The 27,137-nt window shown below is 40.7% G+C and overlaps 1 protein-coding gene across 3 annotated transcripts in view; it reads right to left on the bottom strand.

The window, feature by feature from the left end:
• Window positions 1-27,137, bottom strand: part of RALGAPA2 (Ral GTPase activating protein catalytic subunit alpha 2) — a 379,248-nt gene that overhangs the window by 182,715 nt on the left and 169,396 nt on the right. For all 3 annotated transcript variants that reach the window (XM_066386989.1, XM_066386988.1, XM_066386990.1), the window contains 4 exons: window positions 26,714-26,887; window positions 16,636-16,829; window positions 15,816-15,914; window positions 15,417-15,572 (listed from right to left, as the gene is read on the bottom strand). In XM_066386989.1, coding sequence (XP_066243086.1) covers window positions 15,417-15,572; window positions 15,816-15,914; window positions 16,636-16,829; window positions 26,714-26,887 — 623 coding nt within the window. The remainder of the gene's footprint in view (window positions 1-15,416; window positions 15,573-15,815; window positions 15,915-16,635; window positions 16,830-26,713; window positions 26,888-27,137) is intronic.

Raw genomic sequence — 27,137 nt, 5'->3', positions numbered from 1 at the left:
ATTGGTGTGAAGATGCTGAGGGTACTCAGAGATCAGAGAAACACTGCGCCTTCATCACATCAATCAGGTCATTCCCTCAGCCTCAAGTCCTCAGCAATGTGACCAAAATCTATAGCTCCCTCTTACTCTGACCCACAGAACGTCCTGCTTCCAGCCCACAGATCACTGAGCTGCTTTTGCATGTGCTTCCGAGAACGCGCATTTCACAGCTGACTGGGGAGAGTGAGGAGAGAGCCAACCCTGGCACATTTATGATTCCATAAGGTGAGGAAACATGCTGCAGGATCACAGAGCGAAGTGAGTTAGCAGGTGCACCAGTCTTGCCTTGGAGATGTCATGGCCTGAGTATATAATGGTTGTCTTAGTCGTGACCCTGGTAAGCCTCAAATCCTTAACACTACAGTCTGTGCAATGGGGGGCTGAATGAGGCTGGTGCCGGTGCTCTAGACAGTTAAAGACGCCTCACAGACACTTTGGTACATGAGCGTTCGGTGGGCTGCTGCTGGCAGGTGACTGCGGGGACACGAGGCTGCACAGACACGTGTGCATGAAGTGCTCTCAGTGCACTGCACATCCATGTGGCACTCTCCCAGAGGGCCAGCCTCATGACCAACATTGGGGGACAGGTCTACACAGAGGGCACTGGTACATCCCAAGGAGTTACAAGGGGCTGGGGGACAGAGTGGGGAGGAGGAGACAGGATACTCAAATCTGCTGTTTCTGAGGCAACCAGCTGCTTGTTTCAGAAGAGACTGGACCAGGTTGTCACGGTCTCCACCACCCTCTCCTCTACAGCTTCTACAGTGTTTGGAGCAGGAGTAAAGCAGAGTCATGGCCGTCACAGATGAGAGCATTGGTAGAAATGCACTTAAGGTAGGAATTACCACAACGACTGAAACATGCACACATGTAATTAATACAGGTATGAAAGATACAGGCAGCCATACTGTTCCCGGGTTCACTGTTCATCCTGTCTTAGGAATACATTCACTAGAAATTTATTCTTCTTAGAACATTAAAAAGAAATTCTTAGGTAAAATTACAGTCTTAACACACTCAGGTTTAATCAACATCATCAGTGGTGCCACACAGAATCATCATCTCACTCCCATGCTGGAATCTAGCTACACCCCAGCATTACCTGAGAATGAAACACATTTAGCAGGGAAAACACATCTCCACTGAATGTGGGTAACAGAGGTATTTAATTTATTCTTTGAAACCATGAAAGAGGAAAGAACTGAGATTATCACCCAGTCTTCTCCTTTTACAGACATGGAGTAGGAGATCAATGAAGGCCAGAAATTAGCCAAGGTGTAGACACATACCCAAGCGAGAGCCTTCTCTTTACAGGAAGACAAATGTTAACTCAGGGTCAATAAAGCACAATTTGAAATTCACGAATGACCAGCCACCCATATAAAGCACAGCACCATTTTGAAGATGTTTCCCATCTCTGAAGTGCAAATTATGTCTAGTTATTTTAAAATGCAAATAATACTTTTTAAAGTTACTTTCAAGTGAAGTCAACAAATAACTACTATGCTTTAAAGATGGACTTCCAAATACACATATAACTCTTTCTCTCATAGAATTTTACATGAAGAAACTGGGCCATAAGATGATATCTTCAAAATAAAAATGAACCTCCCACCAAAGTACTGTTTTTAGAAAACTGCTAGAAAGAAATTATGGGTATGTGCAGGAATGGGTGTAGGGAGGTGTGGTTAGAAATATTCTAGGAAAAACAGCAAGAAATTTCCCAGGACTGCAACAAGAAATCAGGACTCCTATTTTTCTCTCGAAGGGTCACTAGAACCCACAGCAGCTGTGGCTTCCATAATCACGTCACCCGCAGCCTCAACTCTGCCTGAAAGAGGCGTGATCCTGATGATGTCACGCTAGCCTCGGCTGCAGCTGAAACATTTCCCCCTCACTTGCTGAAGCCCGGAAGCAGGTTCTCAGGGCGGGGCGAAAGGGAGCCTGCCTGCTGGTGCTGAGTTCGGCTGGCTGGTTCCCAGCCTACGACTAGAAACAGGTTCAAGGCAAAAAATTATTTCTGTTGGAACTTTCCGTGTCTTCTGGGGTAGTCACACCAAGAAAGAAAGAAACTTTGTAATATGACTTTTGTTCATTCTTCTAATTCTAGGTTAACTTAAAACACACACTCTTTTGTTTGTTTCCTGAAAAGTAAAATTATCCACCTGCACATAGGAGCAAAGCTGAAGCTTTCGACACGTCCGTGTTCGGGGACGCCACCATGGGAAGGACGTTCAGACGAGTTGTATCAGCCACAGCAGGTACTACTGTCCTTGGTGTCTGCTTGGGCAATAGGATTACGACTAATTTCTTTTGTAATGTAAGCCGTATTTGAACTAAGAGCTCCCAGGAATAGCTGAAATTGGAGAGAAAAATCCCAAAAAGAGCCATCTCTGTCAGCCTGACTTAGGCCAGAACCACTAAAACGGTAGCACCACAGGAAAACCTGAGGCATCGCCTGCTCTGCGCAGCCTGTGGAGAAAGCCCACGACACAACAACCCACCACAGCAATTACATCGTCTAGAACAATTCATCAGCCTCTCAAGAGCTGACAAATGGCTCACAGCTTTAAATTCTAGAAATGCCTAGTTAACATTTCAGTTTTTGGTTGTTTTTTTTTTTTAATTCATTTTTTTTAGAGAGGAGAGGGAGAGACAGAGAGATTGAAGGGGGGAGGAACAGGAAGCATCAAGTCCCATATGTGCCTTGACCAGGCAAGCCCAGGGTTTCGAACCGGCAACCTCAGCATTTCCAGGTCGACGCTTTATCCACTGCACCACCCGAGGTCAGGCCTCGGTTTTTAACTTACACATAATAAAATTCATTTGGGGGAGTTAAAAATACTTTCTTTTTTTCTTTAAACAAAGTTGCTTTCAGGCAGAAGTGGAGGGAATGAGGCAGTAGGAAGAGGAAGGATTGGAGCTAGGGCTCCTATAAGACACCACTGATTTGCCACCTGACACTGGGCAGAGGCTGTCTCCTGAGAAAGCCACTTCACATCTGTGAAAGGGGAACTGAAATGCAACCGGCCCCGTAGTGCTCCTTAAGGGCAGAGGAGACTGATCTGAGAGCATTCTGTAAGTTCTAGAGCCTCATACATCATTGCCTTTATTACATTACAACAGCATTTTTAACCAGGATCTTACTAAAATGTTAACTTAGTAAAGAGCAATCAAAAATTAAAACTTGATTTAAAATCTACTCATTAAAAAACAGTGTGAAATGAAAGCCAAGTCATTCTGATAATTCCACACAAAAACATTTAACAGTAAGATGACAAATTCCTCAAGAGCTGACTTGGTTGCAGGTACCCGGTCAGCTGTTGGGAGGGACCTGAGACAGAACAGAGCACGGGCCCTTCCAGCAATGACCACCAGCAATGACCGCTTAGGGGTCGGGGACAGCCGTGCAGAGTGTTCTCTTGTGCTCAACTTTCTCTAGCCCACAAATACCTATCAAAGAATATTTTTCCATGGAAGAACAAAAGAAAAACTGTTTATTGTTTCTATAGAAAACAACACTCTACAATGCATCCCAGTAAACAGCATCAGCAGAACAGTCTGCAATTAGCACACGACCACTTATCGTCATGCACTGAAAAGAAATCTACAGACAGAGGATTATTTCCCCTAGGGAGAGCACTTTCTCACAGAAACAAAACTTGCAATATAAAATGCTTTGCCTAATGTTATCTTCTTGTATTCAAGCCTATTTATCCTTTATGGGTTATAAACCAGAGTCAGGATTTCTGATCTTTTATATCCAAAATTGCTCCTCTCTAAATGGAAGTTACAGCGGCACTCCCTCAGCACTCTTTAGAACCTGATGCTGCTAGAAGCCATCTCTCTCTGTCAGCTCTTGTTTTCTTAAAGCCTTCACAGAATTCTAAATGGGAAAAGACAGACCTGCAGGTCAACAAGTGAAATTTCAAACAACGAATCTCTTCTGCAACGACTGCAACCAGTGCGTGCTGCAGGCCTACCTGTCCGTACCTTTCCGAGGTCCCAGAGAGAGCCGCAATGACCCTATTTCACAAAACAAGAAGCTCAGGCCAGAAAAGGCTATGTGGTCACTGACTTAAGAATGCAGCAACTTAAGTGCAAGGCCAGGGCAAAATCTCTAAGGGAAATGTCCCTCTTGCCCAGGCTACCCGTGAGCCAGTCAAGCCAAATAGCCTTGGATAGATACATTAGAGCAGTGGTAGTCAACCTGGTCCCTACCGCCCACTAGTGGGCGTTCCAGCTTTCATGGTGGGCGGTAGCAGAGCAACCCAAGTATAAATAAAAAGATAGATTTAACTATAGTAAGTTGTTTTATAAAGATTTATTCTGCCAAACTTAGCGAAAATCCGACATAAAGTACTTGGTAAGTAATTATTATTATATGCTTTAATTTGCTGTAACTCTGCTTTATAAATTTTATAAAGTAAAGTTACTTCCCTACTTTATAAATCACCATTACTGTAGAACCAGTGGGCGGTTAGAAAATTTTACTACTAACAGAGATACAGAAGTGGGCGGTAGGTATAATAAGGTTGACTACCCCTGCTCTAGAGTTTGAGGCTCACAAATCTCAAATCTGTCACCGCCCGTACCTGAACAGGACACGGGATTAAAAGTGTCTCTGGTGGTGAGTGTGAGTCTCACATCGGTCCCCACTCTGGAAGTCCAACAGCCTGATCCTGCTTCCCACACAGATGTGGCTCCAGCCACTGGAAGGAAGAAGTGATCGGCGCCCACTGGAAGGGAGAAGTGATCGGCGCCCACTGGGAGAAGTGGTCGGCGCCCACTGGGAGGGAGAAGTGGTCGGCGCCCACTGGGAGGGAGAAGTGGTCGGCGCCCACTGGGAGGGAGAAGTGGTCGGCGCCCACTGGAAGGGAGAAGTGGTTGGCCAACTGGAAGGGAGAAGTGGTCGGCGCCCACTGGAAGGGAGAAGTGGTTGGCCGACTGGAAGGGAGAAGTGGTCGGCGCCCACTGGAAGGGAGAAGTGGTTGGCCGACTGGAAGGGAGAAGTGGTCGGTGCCCACTGGAAGGGAGAAGTGGTCGGCGCCCACTGGAAGGGAGAAATGGTCGGCGCCCACTGGAAGGGAGAAGTGATCGGCGCCCACTGGAAGGGAGAAGTGGTTGGTGCCCACTGGAAGGGAGAAGTGATCGGTGCCCACGTGCCAGCCGTCGCCACGCAGGCCCCTCCTCTCAGTGACTGTAGCAGAGCGCAGTGAGCGTGGGGGCAGGACCACGCAGGCCCACCAGCTTCACTCTCCTGTGGGCCTCGGCTCTGGGGGTGCAGACGACCCCACTCACTTGGATTGGGCTCCACACAAAATCAGGCTCTGGTGGGTTTCATATTTAACACTCACTAACCAGAGTACTCCATGTTTTACTTCCTATACTGATTTTAAAAATATAAATGCAGAATTTAAAAAATTACCACCCCCTTTTTTTAAAAGCAGTTCAATATTGGAAATTTTTATATAGTTTGACCTGAATATTTGCCTCTCTCATATGAACCTCCCTGGTTGCATTTGTGTATATTTTAATTTCCTTGGTTAAACTGAGAGGGCAAGTCTTTTCTACTTCCTTTGACTAATGAGTTTGTCATTTAATTTATGTTGCCTGCCTCTCCTCCCTGGTGTCATCTGCACAGTCCTCTTCAGAACAGGGTTTCTGAGCTTGTGCACTGTGTGCACGCTGGATGGTCAATTCTCCGTCTTGGGCCTGTGTGTCAGAGGAAGTTTAATGGCCACCCTGGCCTCTACCCACCAGATGGTTCTGCTCAGCTACTCTGATCACCCTTTCTTCCCCATGAGGCCACGTGGTTTTAAGATCTTCCTTTTCAAGTGCTATAGAAATGTTTACCTGAAACCTATATACTCTTACTGATTGATGTCACCCCATTAAGTTGAATTTTCTAAATAAAATTTTTAAAAAAGAAAAAAATGTCCTGTCAATCAACACATTTACTGAATGCCTGCAGTGCCTGGGACAGGACAAGATAGCTCCAGTGTGTCTGCGAAGGAAGAGCGCAGAGGCCACAGCCAGTGTCCCTCCAGAGAGACCTCAGGGCAGAAGAACGCTTCCCCTACTGACAGTTTCAGGCCAGCACACACGCTATACCAGGCATAACAATTTAGCAAGGAAATAATCTTCCTATTTCCATACATATACTGAGCTATTATATTGCACTTTAAGCTTTACTTCATGTAGCATGTGCTTATTAAACACTTACGGCTATCTCTACGCAATTCATTTTTTCACTGATAGCATTTACTTGAAGGAAGTCTTTACACCTTTAACTCCAAAGAGGGGAATTCAAACAGAACTCCAGTTTCTGCCTCTCGGGTAGTCTTTCCCTCTGGATCAGCCTCCTGTGCTATCACCTTACCATCCTTAAAGCTGTGAAACAAGTTCACTGCACATGTGTTAAACCCATAACCGAACCTCAGCCATCTGCTACCTTCTGCATAGTTCTACTTCCCTTATTTAGGTAGCTTAGGGAAAATAATTCTTGGTTTTACAGCTGTAAAAGAAAAAAACCTTGCCAGTATATTATTTGGGGGCAATATCTAAAGTCTCACAGCCATTGATGGCTGAACAAAGTATATTAAATTTTTTATTGATAAAAATTTGGCTAATCCATAGCTTGTACATTCTCCTGAAAAATTATAAGAAACACTCAGAAACCACTGTGTATTACTTGATGGCACAACACTAACCATTTGATAGATTCCACATTTCATCACTCTGAACTTATACAGTAAGCACATAGTAAGAACTGTCATAACTTAGTAATATGTCAGGACAAGGCTGACAACATATACTACATATCTTTGTCGATATTCTTCAAACCCAAGTCACCTTGAAAGTTGTGTTTATTGCTCCAGTAAACCTTTATAGTCAATAAAAATCTCACTAATATAAATAAATTCAAACTAATATAAATTGTACTTTTAGAAAAGTTTGTTTTTTAAGTGTCAAATTACTCCAAAAAGCAAACAGTAACAATATTGGCTAACAAAAATATAAGATCCCTTTAGAAGCTTAAGTAACAACTGTAAAAACATTAACAGTTTGCACATCAACCGTCTGAATTCCAACAGAATAGAAAACATGTTCTCTTAAGTGGAGAGAAAATGTACCTGGCAATAGTACCACCATTTCCACTCCCCCCGGTGTGTCCTCTGTATGCCTTTAGCCAGCCCTGTGCTACAGTGCCCATGGTGGAGAGAGGGGTCACATCCTACCTTGTCCACCCACCTTCCCTCAATTTAGCTTCTTGCCTCTCTGAATCAACCTGTGCTGTGAGAGATAATGGGAATCATGCCAGGAGGCTCTACCTTCTCAGGGCACTTACTCAACACTGCATTTTACCTGTCCAAAGAACTTATAGACACACAGGCACAATATACAGAAAACACATATGCATACAAGTACATTTACACGTATACGTATGTATACACACATAAATAAGTAAATTTACATACACGCACAAACCCTGTCTATGTCTCAGTCCTTGTTAGGCCCTCATGCCCTTGCCCCTGGACTCCTACAGTGGTTCCCTTTCTCTGCTAATCGTTGTCATTCTCTCCTGATTATAATCCTTCCCACATCATGACTGTAGCTTAAACTTCATAAAATGCTTTTTTGTCATGTTGAGTGTTGTGCTCAAAAACTTTCAACAGCTCCCATTATCCATCGCATAAGAAAGACTCTGAACCACGGCTCTGCAGTACTACCTGGGTCCACCTCCACGCACACATCTGGCACCCAATCAGTCACTATGGTCACTGTTCCTTGAACATGGCTGGAGAAGGTCTGTGTCTCTGACATGTAAAACTCCCCCCTGCTTCTTGTCCCACCATCTAAGTCCTATTCATCCTTGAAATCCTGCTCAAATTTCAACTCCTCTGTGACTCCTTCCAAACTACCTTAACTACAGGAGTTTTCACACTAAAATTCCTCTAATTGGTGTGTCACTGATTTGGTCCTCTGCACAGGTGGCAGATACTATAAGACATCAATTTATGTGCATCAGACCACTGTGCATACCTTTAGAACCCGATTAGGTCTTGACCATGGTAAGAAAAACTACCCCAGTGCAAAGCTTTTTGAACCTTTTCCCACACTTAATAAAGAACAGTGTGACCCTAATAATAAAATGTCTTAAAATAAATCAGAGGCTCCAATAGGAGGGGGCCTTAGAGGTCCTCAGTTCCAGCTCATTCACTTGACCAGGCAGCTCATTCCCTTGGTCAGGCAAGTCACTATGGCCAGTGGGCTGAATCTAGCACCTACCAGGTCTTCTTCTTTTTTTTTAATGAGAGGAGTAGAGATAGACAGACTCCCCACATGTGCCCCGACCAGGATCCACCCAGTAACCGTCTTAGGCTGATGCTCAAGCACCAAGTTGTTTTTAGTGCCTGAGGCTGACGTGGTTGGACCAACCAAGCTATCCTCAGCGCCCAGGGCCATGCTAGAGCCAACTGAGTCACTGGCTATGGGAGGGAAAGAGAGAAGGGGAGAGGAAAGGGGAGAGAAGCAGATGGTCACTTCTCCTGTGTGCCCTGACCAGGGATCAAACCTGAGATGTCCATACACTGGGCTGACACTCTATCCAAGCCATTGGTCAGGGTCCTCACCAGGTCTTTTAGCTTCCAATATGAAGCTTCATTGTAAAAGTCAAATGATGAATATATCCTGAAGCTGTCTTATACCCTGCAGTCTTGAAAGATACATCTCCCCATTCTTAAAAAACCTTAGGAATAAGGCCTAGAATTAGTCCTATTTTTACTCATTGTACAACCCTATAGATTTTTTAAAAATTCTTTTTTTTTATTATAGAGAGGGGAGAGAGAGAGAGAGAGAGAGAGAGAGAGAAGGGGGAAGGAGCAGGAAGCATCAACTCCCATATGTGCCTTGACCAGGCAAGCCCAGGGTTTTGAACCGGCAACCTCAGCGTTTCCAGGTTGACGCTTTATCCACTGCGCCACCACAGGTCAGGCTTAAAAATTCTTTTTAAATGAAGCTTTTAAGTTAGCCTTCTAAAGTTCCTCTACTGATACACATCAAGATTAATATTTAATCCTCTACACATCTGTTGGACCTTTAAATTTATAAATATGCACTTTATCCTGCTAGAATTAAATTGAAGTCACATAAATTCAAATACTGGTTAAAAATAATTGCTATACACAGATGTAGTAGATTTCCTTGTATGTGAGATAAACAAGGTACCCCCTTTGCCATCTTAATTCTTCATTCTCTAAGACTGAATACTCATTTATGTTTAGCCTTAAATATATTTACAGATTTATGTGTATCTAACATGTAAGATTCTAGTTAAAAGTAAATTTTCAGCAAAGAACAATTCTTTGTCTGAGAAGAGGTGATGCAATGATTACATATCACTGCATGATACAGGCTGTCTGGGATTATTAAAAGAGTCAGGTATGGCCAATTTACAAGTACCATCCCTTTACCTTGCTTTCACAGCTCACTGCTGAGTCCTATGCTCACTGAGGACGGGCCCCTTGAGATTTTTAACAAATGACTGTTTATTATTATATTATTCCATCATATATTGCAGGAGAGGAGTTTGTAACATCTGTTAAGAAAATCACAACTATTTTGACTTCTATGATAGAATATTACTTTATATATGACTTTTAAAATTATGTGTCTTTAACACTGATAAAGCAAAGAGTTCATTAAAATATGAATTGAAAGCAAAATGTTCCTAAAACAAGTTATTTTTGGCTACAAAAACAGTAACTAAAATAAAAGGAAAAAGAAAAGAAACGCTCCAAGTGCATTCAACAGCTGCAATACGAACCATGCGGATCGTGTATCGCAGAGCCTAGGACAGCACTCGTACAGCAGTCACTGCCTCGCCAGGTTCCTGCTTCCAGACAACAGAATCTGCTCTGCTGAGGTTTAGATGAAAGAGATTTCTATCAGGGCAGAGATGGCTCATAGAATTTCTACAAGTGCAGGGAATCAACCATGAACCCTCCGCAGTCAGGAACAAGGTGGCCAGCAGAACACCCAGGCGCCCCCAGCAGGCCCTGCAAAGACGCGGCTGCCTGCTCTTGTCGCCAGCGGGCAGGTGCCTGAGCAGGACGCCCACCACAGCTGCCACCCACCACACCCACGCCTGCTCTCCAGGGCTACGCAGGGGCCTCTGCCAGATGCAACCTGGGCACTGTCAACCCAGCTCCCTGGAGCCGGGGAAACACGGGGTCCAGCTTTCTCACTTCCAGCAATCATGAGGCAACCCAGGTGGGTGGGCAACGGGGACAAAGTGAGCAACGGCCAGGCTCACACAGGAAGTTTCCGAATCACACAAGGGTTATGCCCACACACCATTACTATGTTTCATCTATAGTGTGCAGAGAGGTTATTTCTCCACATGTTCGGAAATTCAACAATGGCAACTTACATTTTTAGTCAAATCATTGTGTTCAAAAGTAAGAGAATAAGTGGGCAAAGAAAAAAACGTCAATATCTAAGGTATCAGAAAAATAACTTGGTTCCTCAAGCTGCTGCTGTCCTTCTCCTCGCCCTCTTCAGTGTCTTCTAAGGTCACACCTACTGAGGGCTGTGTGTCCAGTTCAGCGCATTACACAGTTTACCTCCTTAAGGCTGTCAAACAGGCCCTGTTAGTGCCTCATGCTACAGGGAGGGGAGCCCAGGTACACTGAGGTCACATGACCTGAGTCTGGGCACGGCCAAGACTGACGCTCAGACCGACTGTCCTGAAGTCCACGCCCAACGGTTACACTCTTTCACACTATACTACACTGTATCACAACTCTATATTATTATGATGCCAATTTGTAACTAGATCGTTACCTCGGGGTAGAAAAATACGTATTCCTTCAGCTGAGAGAGATTTCATGCTCTTCTAGTGTGTTACAAAAATTGATGATATGACAATATATATGAAAATTACAAAGACCTACATTTCCCCAAATTTCCACATGTAAATTTTCAACAATAATTCTGCCTTAATGTAAGATTTTCCTTTAAAATAGAATTTAACTTTGATGTATAACAGACACATTTCATTAAGACGTTAAATCTGTAAGTCATTGTTAAAAAATAGCTTACTTATTTTAAGCAAAGAAAACTTTCCAGTCTTTGATATATGCTCTCAGAAACATGAAAATAAAATTCCTTTCCTCAAATGTCCTTTTCCATTTCACACATATTGATCTTTCCATATGTTTTAAATAATAATGAAATTAATAGGAACTGTTCTTAATAAATCCAAATCACAGCTCCTTTCATGTCCAAATTTTTGGGAAGACTGAGGTGAAGAATCTGCTTCAGCATTAGGGAAACCTAAGGAGACCCAGGGACAGCTTCAGCAGAGAAGCCGAGAGACGGCGATGGATCAGGAAGGCGGCCCTGGAAAGGCATTTGTGAGTGGGTGGGTGATGGTATCCCAAATGAGAATTCTGAAGAGGGGTGAGGCCAAGGCAGAGCCCGGGTGAAACAAGACGGGTGGGGGGTCCTAGGACCAGGGACTGTCTGACCCACTTGTTAGTTATGAATCAATAAAAGAGGCATACCCTGTGGAATAAGCCAGGTCTGCCTGACATCTAATAGTCTCTTTAAAGAATACGTGGCTCTGGGCAAAAACTTTCTCAGTATTTTTTGAACCTTAGTTATTTATTCGGTGGGTCATGATGTTTAACTGAACTGCAGAGAAGAATGAAGGGAACAAGATCACGTAGTTCTCAGCGGAGTCCGTGGGGGGCACTGGGGAAACAAGCCCACCCCCCACCCGACGCAAAGGAGCTGAGCAGAGGGACGCCACCTGGAAGACCTCTCTGTAAGCAGGCTGGCAGTCCCACAAGTAACCCCAAATTTCATTCAGAATTTTTAGTTATTTTGAGAATCTTTATAATCCTGAATCTCTTCCTAAATGAGTAACAGAATCAATTTTTGAAAAATTCATAGTTGAGGAAAAATAAAGCTATTTCAAAGTATTTGTCTTAATCATGCTAATAAACCACAAGCTTACGCTGTGGACAATGCTATTTGATAAGGTCATTGTCTTAGCTATTATTAAATTATTAGGTTATCAGAATAGCTAAAACTGATCTAACCAATATTAAAAACAGGTAACAAAAAAAAAAAGGTAACAATTTATTTACATAATTAATTTGCTATCATATTAGATCAGCAAGTTTCAACCTTTTCCATCTCATGATACACATAAACTAATTATTAAAATTCTGCAGCCCACCAAAATATGTATTTTCTGTTGCTCCGGCAAAAAAAAAATAGGTATAATTTTCATTCATTCACACTGGATGTCTATTGCTTTGTTACCTGTTGTCTTTTTTTTTTTTGACAATCTCAGGAAAAAGAGGGCAGTGCTCCTGACTAGTCAGGTGTTGCACATTTTAAAACTTCTTGCAGCACACCAGTTGAAAATCGCTGTATCAAATAAAACCATGAGTTTACATGATTCTATTATAGAACACAATCTGTGAGACATCTATTTCATAAGTAGTTATTTTTTAGTTGAAAGAAATCCTCAATTAATATAAGTACCCTTCTACCTGAAGAACAGAATAACACCTTAGGGCTTATTTCAAAATCAACACTTTATTAGTCACTACTAATTTGAAAACTTTCAGATTTAGGAAAACGTGTAAAATGACCATGCCACACCATGATGTTCACAGGGCCCCGGGTCTTAAGGCAAATTTTAAAGCGCAGTGGTGGTCCCTGAGCCACACAGCTCAGCGTCGAGCAGACAAGTGTGCCACCCAGAGGAGAAAGGAAGAAAGTAACCTTGGAGTTTATTTCCGGGAATAATCAATATTAAAATTTATTAAAATTATTTGCTACTACCTACCTTATTAAAAAGTTAGAAAAAATTATAAAGTTCTCTCCGCAGGAAGAAAGCCTTTGTTTCCAGACTACAGAAGAGTGTGGCTGTTTGAGAGCCCTCACAGGACTGAAGCGGGCCCTGAACTGACACTCGCCGCAGGGGCTCAGTTGGCCAATTGAAAAACTGAATTTAACTGCACTATTTTAAAGGCTTTCTTTTTTTAAAATAATTGATAGAACATGTCTTTCCAGAAGTACACATGAATTCTGGAACAGCCACTATGATCTACTTAGGCATGTGAACCCAAAGTTAAACTGATAACCAGAGATATTTCTTATTTAAATGAGAAAATTTTCTTTCACTAGAAGGTCTTCTGAGTACTACTGGCAAAGAAAATAGTTTATTTAGAAGCTCTGCTTGGCATACAGGGCTTCTAAAACATATACCAATAATTGTAAAAGGTAAAGCAAAACAGTCAATTCTATTAAACATAAAGAAATTCAGACTTCTAATGGCCTCAGCAACAGGCAGATATAAAACAGAGATATATGATACCCTGTTTTGTCTTAGAAGTCTGAACATTGGAAATACTGCTAGCAACGGGCCATTATTTAAGATTTACACATTTTACCATGAACTATAAAAGATCAAATTAACAAAAACATGGTATACATTAAAAAGTGAAAATTATTTTAAGTCTAAATTTGGAAACATTTTCTACACTGTAAAATCTTGGCTTTTGAAATATTGTTTTTGGTCATCAGATGTTAACTCATTTTATCTCACTTTACCGTTTCATTTTCACTCTAACACACTTTAAAATAGAAACATAATTCTCAACTGACATCTATTTATATGACTTTCTAGAAAACTTATTCTGGAAATACCATTTCCTGCTGACTTCAAATTTGTTTTTATTAAGTGAGAAGACTGTACAATTGATTATTATTTCCAAGTAAATTATTTTCTGCACAATATGCTTTCAAGAACAGCACTGTGAACTCCATCTTCCTCTCTTGGCTCTGTCACTTACGGGTCTCATGATTAATCTGAGTTCATTCTCTTCCCTATTTATACCTTACTCTTCGACATGACCCAAGTTGCACCATTCTGCAAAAGATGCTTCTACCTGCAATGTGGCTGCAACATATCTGAGCACAAAGCACGAACAGTTCTACTTTCATGTCTATTTCGACTTGTATTTGGGAAATAAACGAGACATAGGTTGGTCTAAGTCCAGCCTGACACATCACTGTCCTTTACAATGCTGAAACTGGAGCAAATGTGACAAAAACAACTCAGAAGGTCAGCATGACTATTACTTGAGATAAAAGCTCAAGATTAAAGCTCAGATTGTTTATCAGGGAATATATCTCAAGAGTTTGGTTAGGAAGGTTCAAGTATATTCTGAAGCAACAAAGGAAAGTTGGTTAATCAGGAGAATGACCGCTTACATGTATGTAGCCTAGGGATATCAAAAAGTCTGTGTGTCTGCATCACATATTCAAGAATAAAGAAATACAGAAAGGATGGCTACTTAGAGTTCATGACTGATTCAAGTTCATGAACAAGTATCTACAATTTAAAGGGTAAATTCTAAAACACTCCTCATACCTCACACTGGTAAAGACGATCAAGGGATAAAAGTAAATGCCTTAATTCCTTAAATCTTTTCTATTCCTTCTTTCCATCTCCAGTGCTACCATCTTAGTTCTCATTATTTAATAAAATCTACATCCATTTAACCACTTCCTAATGACTATCTGTCTCCAGGCCAAACCTCCTCCTCTATCCTACCACGGTCACATTTTTAATTACATCCTCCCAACACAGTCCAGCATAATCTCTGAAACATAAACCAATCATAGCAGTTGACTGCTTGATATTCACACAGAAAATACAGAGTCAGAGTGATCCTGGTCCCCTTCGCCACCCACTGCCCACTGGCAGGGGACCTCTCCAGGGAGGGTGGGCAGCAGCTGGCCACATCCCACCCCACATACCAGGTCTACAAGGAGGGGCTACGGAGAGTGGCTCTTTGGCCTCTTGGTTTCAACTTACCCACCAATCATATTTCTTTGTGGGAAAAATTAAAATAACTTCTTATCAAGAAATATCAGGACCCCCAATTTATGGGTGAGGTCTTCCGCAGAAACATCCTAACTTTGAAAACAATAGTTTTCAAACATTTTTAAGTGACCAGAATCATTTTCTTCAAATACTAGTAATGTGGAACTCTGACAAAAAGTGGTTGAAATAGTATTTTTGAGGCTGACAACATAGGCAGAGGTTAGATCATATAGAAGAGTACAAGCCCTAGAATAAAATTCAAAGTCAGCGGGGAGAAGAAACAGGGATGTGGTAAAATCTGATTTACATTGAAAGACCAGTATGCTGTTGTGTGTAAAAAAGTCAAAACTACTGAGAGTTTTAACATTTCTGATGTATTTGCATAAACCTCAATTTAACCTGTGAAGAGTTATATGCATTTTCCAAATAATAGGCTACCATGATATAAAGGAGTAATAGATACCTGATCCTCGCTGGTTAGTCCCAGATGCATCACAAGGTAAAAATGCACCAGGAAGTCTGAATTTGGCAGAACATCCTGGCGTCTGGTCATCATGGCACAGATCAGTCTATAGGCTTGTAGTTTGCCTTCCTTATATTCATTTGGCAAAGTCGTCGCCTGCCAAGAAGATGATGTTTAAAGATTTAATCAACTCCACATACAGAAGAGCATCTCAACATGTCATTACTTCTCAGTTTTCCAAAAGAGTTGTTTATGGAGACGGGAGAGAAGGGATGCACTGGCTTTAGTAAGACCCGGCCTGTCTTTGAAGCATCCAGTCTTGGGCAATTACATTTTTAAAAGTCAACTTCAGAAAGGAATAGGAAATTACAATAAAGGAATAAAAGCATATCCACTTGCCTTAAACAGCCATGATGCAAACATTCTGAGAGGTGGGATGAGGACCGGAGGCGACGGCGAGGACTGGTTATCCAGGCTTACTGCCAGATTGTCCCGTATCTACCGCACCAAGGAGAGTTTTAGGGAAAGCAACACAGTTTACCCCAACAATATCCCAATACTATTCCCTGATCAAATAGTTGTTTCCAATAATATGTATAAGTTGAGAATCTACAATATTTACAAGTTTTTCTTTCGTCGTGAGATCTGTTGTCCTTTTGAATTGTGTGTCTAACTTACTATTTGTGGTTTTAGATCTAACACAAAACTAGGGCATTGTTTTTCCCTGAATATTAATATCTGGAGAAGTCTTGAACTCCAAATAAATGATAAGAGATGGTTACACTGGTTACACTGTATAAACAATGAATCACATTTTTGAAATATATATGTAACATGAGGAAGATGTATGTTATAAACCAAAGCCAGAATGAAAACTGTATGCACTCTAATATTCTACTTTTGTAGAAATTGGTTCATCTCTAGAAATAAGACCATTGACAATAAGTCTCACTCACCAGTATCACTTTTATAAAGAAAATAATTAAAACTACTGAACAATACCCTATTCTTTAATATCCTCTAATATTATAGGATATTAAATGCATTAACTTCCATATTTATAAAATGACAAACTACAGTATTATTTATTCTTTGATAATCAAACGAAAGAATCTAAACTTTTGTTCCAAGATATGTTCAGTAGTGAATTGCAACAGTTTTTATGTTAAAGTAAGCCAGTTTTTCCATATCAGAATAAAAGGTAACATAGTAAAAGTACCTTTGCTAGTTTATACCAGAGTTCATAGAGATAGCCAAAGACTTTGGCATGGATCTTGGGCGACTGGATGTTATTCACATCTCCGAGGATTCCCAAGATTCTTCGCCATAACACAGCGGCCGAGTCTGGGTGCCAACCAGTGAGGCTGCCTCCAGCGATGATGCTGTAGTCATCTGCAAGGCACTCGCTGCTGTCTATGGAGAAAAATGTGTCAGCCCTGCACACACAACTTTGATTTCATCACAGAGCCTTTTATCTGTAATGAAAATGACCAATTCGTGAAACTTTATGTATTCAGAGTAAAATTACTAAGGTGAAAAATTTCTATTTGACAATATTTCTCCTGAATTACTTTCTAAAAAATCAATTTAATATTTTAGTCCAGTTTTAAATTTATAAAACATTACTAAGACGGTATAACATTCCCATATACTCCATACTGAATTTCTCTCTTGTTAAACATTTTATATACTTATGGTACATTGTTACATTAAAGAACGAAAACTAAAACATTTTTATAAAGTCCATGCTTATTCAGACTGCTTTCGTAATTTTAACCTAATGTCTTTATTATGTTACAGGACTCCATCCAGGATGTCACAGTGCATTTAATTGTCATGTTTCCTTAGCCTCCTCTTGGCTATGACATTTTCTTGGATTTTCCTTGTTTTTGATGACACTGAAAATTTTGAGGAGTAATCAGATATTTTGTAGAATGTTATTTAATTGCAATTTTTCTGATGTTTTTCTCATGATGGATTTTTTTTTTCATTTCTGTTCCTGGAATTAACTTTTCTTAACTCTGGTGTTTGGACCTTTACCAATATTCTTGGATTTTTGTTTGTGAATGCTTTATTTAGGACTTTTGTTTATATGCTTTTAACTAAGGTGGACTTTAATATTCCTTTTTAAATACATACTTTGGTTTCATTATCAAGGTAAAACAAATTAGATAACAGAACTTAGGGAGCTTTCTCTCTTTTCAGCACCTGGAATAGGCAGGAAAAAACAGTTTCTCATTTATTTGAAGCTTCAGTAAAATAAGGAATTTCCTTTTTTATAAATCTATTCAAATTAACCTACTATATTATTTTAAATTTTTACATTGCTTTTGTAGCTCTGTTCTCTTTTTTACACCCAATATTTATTTTTTCCTTAAATGATCTTGTCCATGTGTCTTACTGTTTTTAACAGCTGTTTCTGTCTTCTCTAGCATATACGAGGATGCTCTTTGCTTTGTAAGTTCCCTTTTGATTTCTCTATATTAACGGTACTCTACCACTTTTCCCCTAATTTTTTGAACAGAATACATAGATCAATATTTTTCTCTTCTAATATAAACACTTAAACACATTTGTTTTCCTCCATATAAGTCTTCAGCTACATTTTAGAACTTATTTTTTAAAAGATTTTATTTATTGACTTTAGAGAGAGAAAGGAAAGGGATGAACAGGAAGCATCAACTCATATGTGCCTTGACTGGGAAAGCCCAGGGTTTTGAACCTGTGACCTCAGCATTCCAAGTCGAAACTCCATCCACTGCACCACCACAGACCACACTCTAGAGCTTTTGATATGTAGTTTTCATTGTAGTCCAGTTTGAAATACCTCCTAATTTCTAATTTTTTTTTTTTTTTTTTTTTAGCGAGAGAGAAAGAGAGAGGGACAGACAGGGATAGACAGGAGGGGAGAGAGATGAGAAGCACCAATTCTTCATTGTGGTACTTTTTAGTTGTTCATTGATTGCTTTCTCATACGTGCTTTGATGGAGGGGGGGACTACAGCTGAGCCCTGCTGAGCCCCAGTGACTCCCTGCTCAAGCCAATGACCTTGGGCTTAAGCCAGAAACCTTGGGCTTCAAATCAGCAACCTTGGGCTTCGAGCCAGCAACCTTCAGCCTCAAGCCAGTGACCATGGAGTCATGGCTATGATCTCACACACAAGCTGGCAACCCAGCAATCAAGCTGGTAAGCCCACGCTCAAGTTGGATGAGCCTGCGCTCAAGCTGGCGACATCAGGGTTTCAAACCTGGGTCCCTCAGTGTCCCAGGCCGATGCTCTATCCACCGCACTACCGCCTGGTCAGGTTAATTTCTTTTTGTACTTAATTTATCTGAAGTGCAGTTTATAGTTTCTTTATGTATTTTTGTTTTATCATTCTTTTGTTCTTAATTTATTTCATAACATTCACAAAGTGAATATATAACATTTACAGAGTATGGTATAGTTTCAAACTATGACATTTGCTGAGACCTACTTAAAGATCTAGTTGGTCAATTTCTGTAAATGTTTCATGTGTTTTTAAAAATCACCTGTGTATTTTAATTAAATTCAAAGTTTTATATACAGCCATTCAATATATATATAAATATCTCCATTAATTATATTGTGTAAGTCTTCTCGAATCTAATATTTTTCTTCTTACTGCATCAGTTTTTGAGAGTTGTTACTAACACTTTCCACTATGCCTCGCAAATTTCCCACAAATAAAGACAAACTGATTTCTAGGCAATCATTAACTCCCACGGTGTGTCACTCTGAGTACGTATGTTGTCAGTGCCTTTAAGGCCTAATCAAAGAAACTGAAGCACAACTGGAGGACATGAGGAACTCGAGTAGAGGAATGATCACAAGCACCAACAAGGAGCAAGAAGCAGTGAATCTGACAAGGCGCCAGGGCAGATCCAAGATGTCTGCATCCTTCCCTGCACCCAAGACAGATGCTCATACTTAATACATTGGACACTGAAATGAAAGATTTAATAAGGATGACCCAGTGTTGTGGAAAGGCCTGACCTTATACAGAGGCACTGTTCCTTCTTAGGGGAAAACACATCTGTATTTCCCACATAAGTACCACAAAACCTATTGAAGAGACAAAATAAAATGTGCAGATCTAATTCAAAATGGCATTCCTAAACACTGTGCCTGAAAGAGAGGAGCTACAGAGAGCAAAAGCCTGGCTCTGGGCCTCTGGGTTCTCCGAAGAGACCCATCTTCCTAATGTTTAATCTATAAAGTAAGTGCAATGCCAAGCATCTGTCAGGCTAAGAAGGTCACCATGAAACTTTAATGAATGCTGATGAATCAACACAAGACCCCCAATGAATACACAGCATAGCATGGTATGGCATTTATTTTTCTCATAAAGAATAATATGATGTCTTTAATCTCTTGAGAGGTTAAAAAAAAAGTAAGGGGATAAGACAATTTATATTTTTGTTTCATCCCCTAACCCCACCCCCAAAATGCAGCCATCCAAAATAGAGATCAGCCCCCAGCATTCCAATCACAAGAGAGCTTTGCTTAAGTAACACCACCACATGAGAAAGGCCAGGTACCTCATCACCTGCACGTCTTTGCTATCTGCCAACTAACACATTCTCAGTTATGAAAGGACCCCGCAGAGAAAAAAGTTTCTATACTGCCATGCTCTCTGGAAAATGTATACATCAACGATAAAATCCTAGTAACATCCCCATCACATTACCAAAATATGTTGAGCCCTGGTATTTGAACTGACTGCATGCTCAATATTACTGTGAACAAAATTTCAATGAGTTGAAATGCTTTTGCCCAAAATTATTGCACTTGTGGCATAAGTGATGGAACAGAGGCTGACATTTCACATGTAGAAGGCTCCTGAGTGAGGCAGCACTTGATTCGACACAGTTCAGAAAATTTCATGTTCACCTTAGAAGTGCCAAATATTTAGTTTTATTTTCTTTTTCATGAGCAAGCTAGTATGATAGCCTAGTATCTTCTCATTTCATTATTGCTAAATGCAATAGGGCCATTAAAAGATGTTTTTTATTAAACTGTGAACTCTTCAAACAAATAAAATATATCACCTTTCTCCAAACATATACTGGTACATGATTTTAATAGAGCATTATAAAGTTTAGAAGTTTGCAAATATGGGAAAGATTTTAGTCATAAAGTAAGTCTTGGTAAGTGGTAAAAAGAGACACTTAAGACCAAATGATTTCACACAGCTGCAATTTTATGCAGGCTTGGTAGAATGTTGAAGAAACACAGCAGGCACATTGGAAGTGAATTTCCCTTTTGATTTGAAATCTAAAGACACAAACCCAAAGGCTCCACTGAAACACCTTAATTCTGGGAACAGGAAACTGGCCTGGACAAGAAGACCCAGAATGGAGAGGCAGCAGGCCGGCTACTGTTCTCCCTGCCAGCACCACAGCCTGGCCCTTCCCTCCTTCCTCATCTGCTTTCCAGGGTATAGTGCTAAAGATTTCAAAAGGTGAGCAACCAAACCGAGCATACTGAAGCCTAGTGAAAGTGCCAAAAATGTGTCTAACAGCAGACCACCTGATGGACGAACCAGTTCTGCACAGCTCTGGTGGCAGGTGAGTGATGTAATTTACGTGCACAGCTGTAACTAAAAGCAGACACTGTGAAAAAGTTCCTGTAACAATATTTGAATCTCACAGTTTTTACTATTAAAAAGGTTAAAATTGAATTGTTATTTTTAGCAAAAAAAAAAAAAAAAAAAATAGCCTGAATAGTTTATTCATTCACTGACTCGAGTATTTACTAATGTTCCTCTCCTGTCAGGTCTAGTTCTAGGAGCCAAGAATCAGCTGTGAACACAAATAATGCCACCTCCCCACCCCCCACTTCCATGGAGAAGATCACTGACCCCTCCCCAATAAACCGAAATGTTGGATACCATTTCCTACTAAACTTTATCTTAAAACACATCACTGCCCTGCCTGGAACCTGGAGAGGAAAGACCAACGCTGGCTTTCATCCTGCAGGGTCTGCCATCCTTAGAGTTCTTCAAGTTCCTCTTAATGAAAAGAAAGTTTGAATTATGCTGAAGTTAAAGTAATGATTAATAATTTTCCTTCAGTTAGCTTCTTTTAAACACCTCATTTAAGAAAATCTTCCCTACCCCAAGGTCTTAGACATTTTTTAGAAGATAGTTTCTTCTGAATTTTAAAAAAATTTCCTTTTGATATTTAAGTATTTTATCCACCTGGAACTGACTGTTGAGTCTGTTGTAAGGTCAGGGTTCTATTTAGTTTTTTCCATATGCCTAAACACCTCTTCCACAGTTACTTGGTGACCCTTCCCTGGCCACCTCTGATAATATCATGATTCCATGCCCAGGTGGATCCATTATGCATTTTATATTCTATTAGTCTATTTTTATATCCCTGTGATTACAACTTTCTTAAATGAATCTGAGGAGCCCTGAGGAGCCACCGCCACCTCACCCGCAGGTGTTATAAAGTACCAAAAGCTACAGAATCAATATTAATATTTTAAAGAACATTTTATTAATTTGGGTTAAGGTATGCAGAGAAATTTTGTGAATAATCTCTGTACTGTGTGATTGGCATAACCAGGATGGCCCTTGGCATTGTATTGTAAATGTAAAGGGAAGGAAAACATGGATTCCCTGACATTCCACCACACCTGTGGGGAAAGGGGTGAATGGCTAGCCAAGTGCAGGAAGAGAAAAGCCAAAATAAACCTTTTTTATAGTAATGAGCCATTTGCTGGCATTTGTCCCCATGGAAACTACCTCTCCCATGTGAATGCATATAGTTAATGTGTGTGACTCTAGACAAAGAGATGGCGGATAAACATTAGAAAATATAGGAATGTCTTTTAATATGTAAAGAGACATCTTTCTATCATTGTGTTGACTTGTAAATTTTGTTTTCTCCAAAATGATGTATGGCTTGCAAATTGAACATGGTCCTATCATGTTAAAGGGCATATGACTATAACCAATAGTGGTAAAGGGCACCTAACTGCAATTTTTGCTTCTGTACTTCCCGCTTGCAAAACTATAAAAAGTAAGTAGAACAAAGGGCTGGCGCGCTCTCCCTCAGATTTCTGTCAGAGTTGCCGCTGCTTGGCCAAGCTAGACAATAAAGATTTGGTGTGGAATTGACAGATTTTGTTCGTGTCTTCAATGTTTCGAGTCCCTCCGGATTAGGCTTAAACAAATCTCATAGCAATTATCACATTATTTGTTGCTATCAGGATGTTCTCTGTCCTTTTGGTAAACTATTAAGTCAGTTGTGGCTATGACATTCATATTTTTACTTCTTAGAGCGTCAGTACTTCTAGCTTATTTGCTAAATAAGAAATGAGGTCAGCAGCAATTCTGATTCTTAGCTATAAAGTTATAAGCAATCCTCAAAATCATTTCCTCCACAGAACGAAACTGATCTAGGTGCCAACTGACGCTCAGGCATCTGGCACCTCCAGACCAGGAAGAGCCTTCCCTTCCCTGGGTTACTAATCCCTACAGACAGGAAACACCTCACCAGGAAGTATCCCTTTCATATGCAAACTACCCAGTCTAAAACTCGAGACTTCCCAACTACCTCCTTTACCTGGTTCTTCCACCTCAGGCCAATATACCCCCTTACTGCAGTCCTCCCCCAACCCCGGGCCAGATACTGGGCAACCAGAGCCAGCCTCTATGCTCCAAGTCTGCTGAAACTGTTCAAACCAGCCAATCCTAAATCTGCCCTGTCCATTTCCCATGGAGATGGAAATACAGGCCTTTCCCCAGGCTCCCCCTCTTTCCCACTGTCTCCTGAAAAACTCTGGTGAGTCCCTGTGTGGCACCAGCACAGCCTGCATGTCTCCTATTTCTAGGCACCTGTGAGCACCAATGTCCTCCATCATGATCACTTCCATGTCCGTATCTCTTAATTACATATATGTCATTACAACTCGTCCCAGGTACATTTTGAAACAAATAACAATCAATTTAGCTGTGATTTTCAGCAAACATGAAATGATTTACATGAGAAAGCAAATAAAAAACTAAACTGTTAGTTTGCCAGTGATGAAAGAATTTAAGAGTTTAGAAACAAGTTTATTGTTCTAAGCATTTGCTAATTGGTAGAATTATTCAATGAGAAACAGATACACTCAAACTGTTTGATTAATCTTTTTGCATGTCTTAAAGGTCAGGCTAACATGAGTTTTATTTTGTACATTTAAAAAGAAATCCTTCTCTTGAGAACAGAAAGTTAAATTCAGAACTGTGATAATCCTTAAACCTTATCATATTACAGTTTGTCCTTTTCACAGATGACAAGATGAACTATTGAACTGAGTGTACTGATTCTCTATATTAGTATTTCAAAGAAGAACTAAGTATTTCGAGGAGTTAATCATGACAGAGAGAGGGCATCATATACAATTACCTCACGTAACATTATTAAATTGAGCTATCCCATGCATACTCTGAAATGAGATCAAAACTAGTCTTTCCGAAGGACAGACAAAAGAATTAATCACCCAGTTTTCTTTCTTTTCAATAAGAATAATTAAAACTAGTTCTTGTTTAAATAAATTCAACTTATTAAAGATTCAATATTGCCAGTGCCACCATGAGCTCCCCTTGGGGAGTCTGTTTAGTCCGTGAACACATTAATGGTGCTCAAAGAGTTTAAAGGGTTTTGTCACTGTAATCTTAACAGCGTGTCCTGGAAGGGAGAGGACAGCCTGCGTGTGGAGTCAAAGTACTTAAAAACCCAGTTCTAACGTGGGCACCTGCCTTCTAACCAGACAAGAGCTCCCTGAGACTCAGTTTCCCCATCTCTAAAACAGAAGTGGTAAGACTTGACCTGCTTACCACACAGAATTACAAAGTATGTCTCAATGTTCTTTATAAACTGTTAAACCCCATATAAATTTACATTATTACTCTTCAAAATCACTATATATAAGTATATATAAACAATTTTAAATCACTTTAAAAAGAAACAGAAATTTGAGAAGTACAAATTGCTACCCAATAATTGATAAAACTAAGCACATGACCTTGCCAACCATTTTCTCATTGCTGTTGTAAGTTTCCTACTACAGGCAGATTTGAATACAGAGAGCAGGGGTAGTCAACCTTATTATACCTACCGCCCACTTCTGTATCTCTGTTAGTAGTAAAATTTTCTAACCGCCCACTGGTTCCACAGTAATGGTGATTTATAAAGTAGGGAAGTAACTTTACTTTATAAAATTTATAAAGCAGAGTTACAGCAAGTTAAAGCATATAATAATAATTACTTACCAAGTACTTTATGTCGGATTTTTGCTAAGTTTGGCAGAATAAGTCTTTATAAAACAACTTACTATAGTTAAATCTATCTTTTTATTTATACTTTGGTTGCTCTGCTACCGCCCACCATGAAAATTGGAACGCCCACTAGGGGGCGGTAGGGACCAGGTTGACCAGCACTGACAGAGCAAATACATCCACTCTCTTTTAAGGACAGCACACATCATTGTACGACAATATGTTACTCACTCACAGATAAATGGACTGTTTTTCTTTATTATTCTATTCTTAAAATACACATTAACATCATCCTTCTTGGTCTTATCTATCTTACAGATGAAAGTTTTATCCAATACCATTTTTCTATGTAAACTATATGAAGTTTTAATGTTATTCCATCAGGAATTTCCAAAATATCAGAGACTTTGGTTAATTTTTATGTTATGATTACTAGAAACCAAAGTTTGCTCGGTTATAGAAAAAACTTCAGGCTTCATTTACATTAAAATAATTTTAACCATGGTAATAACAACTTTTACTCAACATGTACTTTGTAGTTTGTTGTTTTCACAAAAGATATCTCTACGTAACAATGAGCACAGCAATCTAGGGGAGACTTGGCTGTGGCCAGCGTTTTCCACACTGAGTTCATCAGAACACTAGTCTCTCCTGACACAAAAACAAAGCAAAACAGATACCCAGCTCCTCTTTGGAGTCCTTCTCATCAACCGGTCATACAGGTGAGGGAGCCGAGCCTTTGAGGTTTATGTACACTGGTCACACGATATGCATGTGCATGCATATGTACACATATGTGCACATGAACAGCTGAAACTGCAGAGCACTCCAGATACACTATTCTGTGCACTAGACTTATCTGTCCAACTTCTTCATTTCTCCAACAACTCTACAGCAGGGACAGTTACGATCCCTATTGTACAGAAAAGAAGTTGAAGGAGAGCGAGACTAAGTGACTTGCTCAAAGCCACCCAGCAATTCCTTAGCAGGGCCTGGACACAGACCCCGAATGTGTGGCTCTGTAATCCATGCATGAATCTCAGAAACACAATAGTCTGGGTAAAAGGTATAAAAAATACAGTGGACAACATCATTTTTTAAAAATTTTAAAAGGCCCTGGCCAGTTGGCTCAGTGGATAGAGCGTTGGCCTGGCACGCGAACATCCCAGGTTTGATCCCCAACTCAGGGCACACATGAGAAACAACCATCTGCTTCTCTCCCCCCTCGTCCTCTCTCTCTCTCTTTCCCTCTTGTAGCCAGTGGCTCAGTTAGTTCAAGTGTTAGCCCCAGATGGGGACTGCTGGGTGGATCCCAGTTGGGGTGCATGTGGGAGTCTATATCCCCTCCTCTCACTTAAAAAAAAAGTTTGAAAATATGATATATTTGATGTTTAAATACACAGTTATATGTGGTAAAACTATAAAAGAAACCACGGAATTATAAAACAATTTGAGACAGGATCACAGGATGATGGAAGGAAGGAACTTGAGAAGGCCTCTAAGAAATCTTACTGGTTTGGATGTTCATTTTAAGTTGTGTACTAGCCTCACTGGTTTATTACTGTAGCCCATAACTTACCTTGCATGTATCAAATATTTTATAGTAAAATTTGAAAACCATATTAATAAATAAGCTATTCAAGTCTTAAACTTAACCTGGATTTAGCAGAAGACCAGATAAAATCAGTCTTCTGTTTCCAGAGTAAAGCAAATTGGGTCGGGGTGGAAAAGGCTGGATGCAAGTGCCCTCACTCGGCCTGTGCTGGAAGTGGCTGCAGGCGGGGCACGAGGCTCCCCTTCATCTGGCCACTGCTTTAGAATCCTCTCCACACATCTCCAAATTCATGGCTGACTGTAAACAGGTGGCCGGGGCTGCCAAAACCAATTTGGTTGGAGGCGGCACCCCCATCATCATTGTGCTAAAGGATCCCCCAATTTGTTACAATCAGGAAATTGTGGGATCTCTCAACTGTTCACACCATTCCCTTTTCAAAGACGCAGCTACCTGTTAAGTTTGACGCATCGGTGGGACTCAGCTGTAACCAATGGCGGGCATCAGAGTCAGCCACAGCATCCGTGGGAGCGTTCAGCTCTGCGTCTTCCTCACAGGTCTGCCACGAGCTCATGGCCAGCTCCGCCTCGCTGTAGCCCAGAGCCGTGTCACTGCTGACACTTTCACCTGGCACGAGAGAAGGACCAAAGTCTCAGATAACTGACAGCTGGGAATCGGGATCTTCACAAATACTCCACACAAGTGACTAAAAGCTGACACAGCCTGGACCATGCAGGGCGTGGGGATCGAAAGGTGCCTGTGCGGGGCTCTTCCTCAACGAGGCAAAGCTCCAGGGTTGGTGCACTGACGGGCATCACAAGCTCCACTCTGTATCACTCGAGGAGCACTGTGTTCAGGGGACCCGAACTCAGCTGTC

The sequence above is a fragment of the Saccopteryx leptura genome, chromosome 5 (assembly GCF_036850995.1).
Source record: "Saccopteryx leptura isolate mSacLep1 chromosome 5, mSacLep1_pri_phased_curated, whole genome shotgun sequence".
NCBI lineage: Eukaryota > Metazoa > Chordata > Mammalia > Chiroptera > Emballonuridae > Saccopteryx > Saccopteryx leptura.
The sequence above is the reverse complement of the archived record's forward strand: the minus strand, read 5'-3'. Positions and strand labels throughout refer to the sequence as shown.